The sequence below is a fragment of the Theropithecus gelada genome, chromosome 16 (genome assembly GCF_003255815.1).
Source record: "Theropithecus gelada isolate Dixy chromosome 16, Tgel_1.0, whole genome shotgun sequence".
NCBI classification, from domain to species: Eukaryota; Metazoa; Chordata; class Mammalia; order Primates; family Cercopithecidae; genus Theropithecus; species Theropithecus gelada.
This window is the reverse complement of record NC_037684.1, coordinates 55,720,355-55,723,600: the sequence shown is the minus strand read 5'-3', so window position 1 is coordinate 55,723,600 and position 3,246 is coordinate 55,720,355. Positions and strand designations below refer to the sequence as shown.

Genomic DNA, 3,246 nt, shown 5'->3' with positions numbered 1-3,246 from the left:
GGCTGGGGGCTGGAGGGGGGCAGTCGCCAGAGAGAGGATGGTTGGCCAAGCTGAGAGCAGGGGCAGGAAGTCTGTCCAGGAGGCAGCGAGGGGTGAGTGGGGCAGAGACTGCCAAAGGTACTGTGAGGCGGGACCTGGATTCCATTCCTGATCAGACCGGAGCCAGATGTGGATGAGAGGCCAGGGGGCCTGTAGGTGCGGCCAGTGACCCTGGCCTCGTGCGTTCTGCACCTGAAGCCTCAGGCCTCTGCTGGGCAGTGCCTTCCCCCTGCTCCACCCCTCAGCCCACGCTGCCAGAGCCTCCCCTCCTGGCCACCTTCCCTGCCCCATATCAAGTGCCAGACCAGCTGCCTGCACAGACCTCAAAGGCAGGTGCACCCCTCACCCCAGCCAGACCCACAGGCTCCTCCTTGAGCTGCCGGTGTCATGCTGGGGGTCCTGCCGGCTGATCCTCCCACCCCTCAGATGTGGCATCCCCCACGCTGAGGCAGGACACGGAAGCCAGCTCAGGGTTGATTGTTCCAGTGGCAAAGCCATAAGGGATGGAGTCACACAGGCTGGGACGGGAGCCGCGGGGACGCTGGCTGAGAGGAGGAGGGTCCCGGGGGCGGCAGCCGCGCCATGGTCTCCACACGGGCCGGGCACTGGTGCCTGCTGCCCTCGGTCCCCAGAAGCTGGGACTGGAGTGGAGCCTCCTGGAGACCCTCAGGGAGGCGGGTGGGTGCTTCTGGGCATCACGGCGAGGGCACTGAGGGGAAGCGAGCAGGATCTTTCCGGAAGGGGACTGAGGAGGAGGGGCAGGGCCTGTGATTTCGGAGTGGGGGGCTCTGCAGAGGGGCTCCCGGTAGTGGCTGAGGCTTTGGGGCCCGTCCCCGCCTGGACTCCAGCCGCCCCTCCGCGTGCTCACGCCGGGTCCCTGGGACTCTCGAGCGCAGGTCCGGCCGGGGCCGCCGCCGCCAGCACGAGGCTCTCAGTGGGCTGCGGGCTGCAGGAAGACAGGGAGCGGCCGGAGCCGCGCTGGAAGCGGGCGCGGGGCTGCAGGGAGGGAACGGGCCCCCGGACTCCGCCGCTGCCCGGGCTCCGCGCGCGGCCACGTAGGTGGTCGCGGTAGTTCCTGGTGAGCAGCGTGTAGAGGAAGGGGTTGGCGCAGCTGTTGCCGTAGGTGAGGCAGGTGGTCAGGTAGTTGACGATGCGCGCCGTCCGCGGCGCCAGCGGGGCCTCGCGGTACTGGGCGAGCAGCTGCCACAGCCAGAAGGGCAGGAAGCAGGCCCAGAAGAGCAGCACGATGCCCAGCACCAGGCGCAGCGCGCGCGCCCCCGGCCGCCGGGCCCGCTTGAAGGAGGCGCGCTGCGAGCGGCGGTAGGCGCGGGCCAGACGCGCGTAGAGTAGCCCGATGAGCAGCCCGGGCCCCGCGATGCTGGTGGCGAAGAGCAGCGTCAGGTAGGCACGGTGGGCGCGCGGGCCCCAGGCGGGCAGGCACAGGCTCTTGGGGCCCCGGCGCACCAACCGCATGGCCAGCATCACGGGCAGCGTCAGCAGCAGCGCCAGCAGCCAGGTGCCCAGCGCCAGCAGCTTGCGGTAGCCCTTGGGGCGCTGCACGGTGTCCAGCGGCCGCAGCACCGCGGCGTAGCGCTCGCTGCTCATGACGGTCAGCGTGAAGATGCTGGCGTGCATGGTCAGGAAGTCCAGGCTGAAGAGCACGCGGCAGCCCACATCCCCGAAGTGCCACTCCTTGGTGATGTAGGTGGCCACGATGAAGGGGATGCTGAGCAGGTACAGCAGGTCAGCCAGCGCCAGGTTGACCACGTAGATGTACATGGAGGCCACGGCGCGCAGGGAGCGACAGGTGACCACCAGCGTGTAGGCGTTGCCCACCACGCCCACCACGCCCATGGCTGACAGCAGAGTCCCAATGGCACCCGTGGCCACCAGGTCCTCCAGGGAGCTGGGCTCCGTCGGGCTGGCCCAGGAGCTGTTGAGGGTTGCGTTGGGGCTGCCAGGCGGCTCCGGCACAGAGCTGCCGGTGGCGGCCAGTCCAGGGAAGCTGCTCGGGGACTCGGGGGTCAGCGCCATCTCTGACCCCTCAGGATCGGCTCAGGGCTGGGTGGTCACTCCCTGAGATGGGGCGCGGGCACCTGTGGGCAACCAGCTCAGCCTGTGGGGAAAGAAGCCTGTTAAAGATGCAAGTCAGGCAACCCATTCTGCTCCCAGGAGGCCATTGTGACGGCCGTTCCCACAGAGTCACGTGGGCCCCCCACTGCCCTCCGGCTCCTGGGGACTCTCTGGAAGTCACCAGCTCTGCAGGAGGACTCGAGTGCCACCAGACGAGCCACCCCAACCTCCCTCCCCCACCCCCACATGCCCCAGCAGGACCCCTGCCCCCGCCTCACTGTAGGTCCTGTGGCCTCTGGGATGGACTGGGCTTTTCTGAAAGCTGGAACACAGGAGGTCAGCCCCTGGGGCAGAGGTCGGCAGTGGACAGAGCTGGGAGTCCTGGGCTCTGCCTGCCCGCCCAGTGCACCCCCCAGGCCTCATTTTCTTTTCTTTTTTCTTTTTTATTTTTTTTTCAGACGGAGTCTCGCTCTGTCGCCCAGGCTGGAGTGCAGTGGCCGGATCTCAGCTCACTGCAAGCTCCGCCTCCCGGGTTCATGCCATTCTCCTGCCTCAGCCTCCCGAGTAGCTGGGACTACAGGCACCCGCCACCTCACCCGGCTAGTTTTTTGTATTTTTTTAGTAGAGACGGGGTTTCACCGTGTCAGCCAGGATGGTCTCGATCTCCTGACCTTGTGATCCGCCCGTCTCGGCCTCCCAAAGTGCTGGGATTACAGGCTTGAGCCACCGCGCCCGGCCCCAGGCCTCATTTTCTTATCTGTGCACGGGTGGGGCCCACTTACCCCAGAGTCCTTTCTCGTTTTTTATTTCACTTGTACATTTTTAAAAAGTTTTCTTCAGATTGCAAAACTAGTAGCTACTGACTTTAAAAGTCCAAATAGAAAAACATGTAAAGTAAGGAGAGGGAGGGCTCTGCAATCTCCATTTCTCATACAGGGAAATGAATTCGAGATGGATTGCAGGCCTAAGTGTGAAAGGTTAAATCAATCAGTCAAGGTTCTGGAAGAAAACGGGAATACTGGCATGACCTTGGATGGGAAAAGATTTCTTAAAAATGAACAAAAAATACTTGCAATAAAAGATTGAGCAAATGGGTTTCATTAAAATTAAGAACTTTACCAAGAAAGCGAAATC

The 3,246-nt window shown here is 63.8% G+C and overlaps 1 protein-coding gene across 1 annotated transcript; it reads right to left on the bottom strand.

Annotated features, from left to right (window-relative positions):
* Positions 1-519: 519 nt before the first annotated feature.
* UTS2R (urotensin 2 receptor) lies at positions 520-2,162 on the bottom strand. The gene has a single exon (XM_025363249.1). The coding sequence runs from the start codon at positions 2,071-2,073 to the stop codon at positions 904-906; it is 1,170 nt and encodes a 389-aa protein (XP_025219034.1). The 5' UTR covers positions 2,074-2,162; the 3' UTR covers positions 520-903.
* Positions 2,163-3,246: the final 1,084 nt, after the last annotated feature.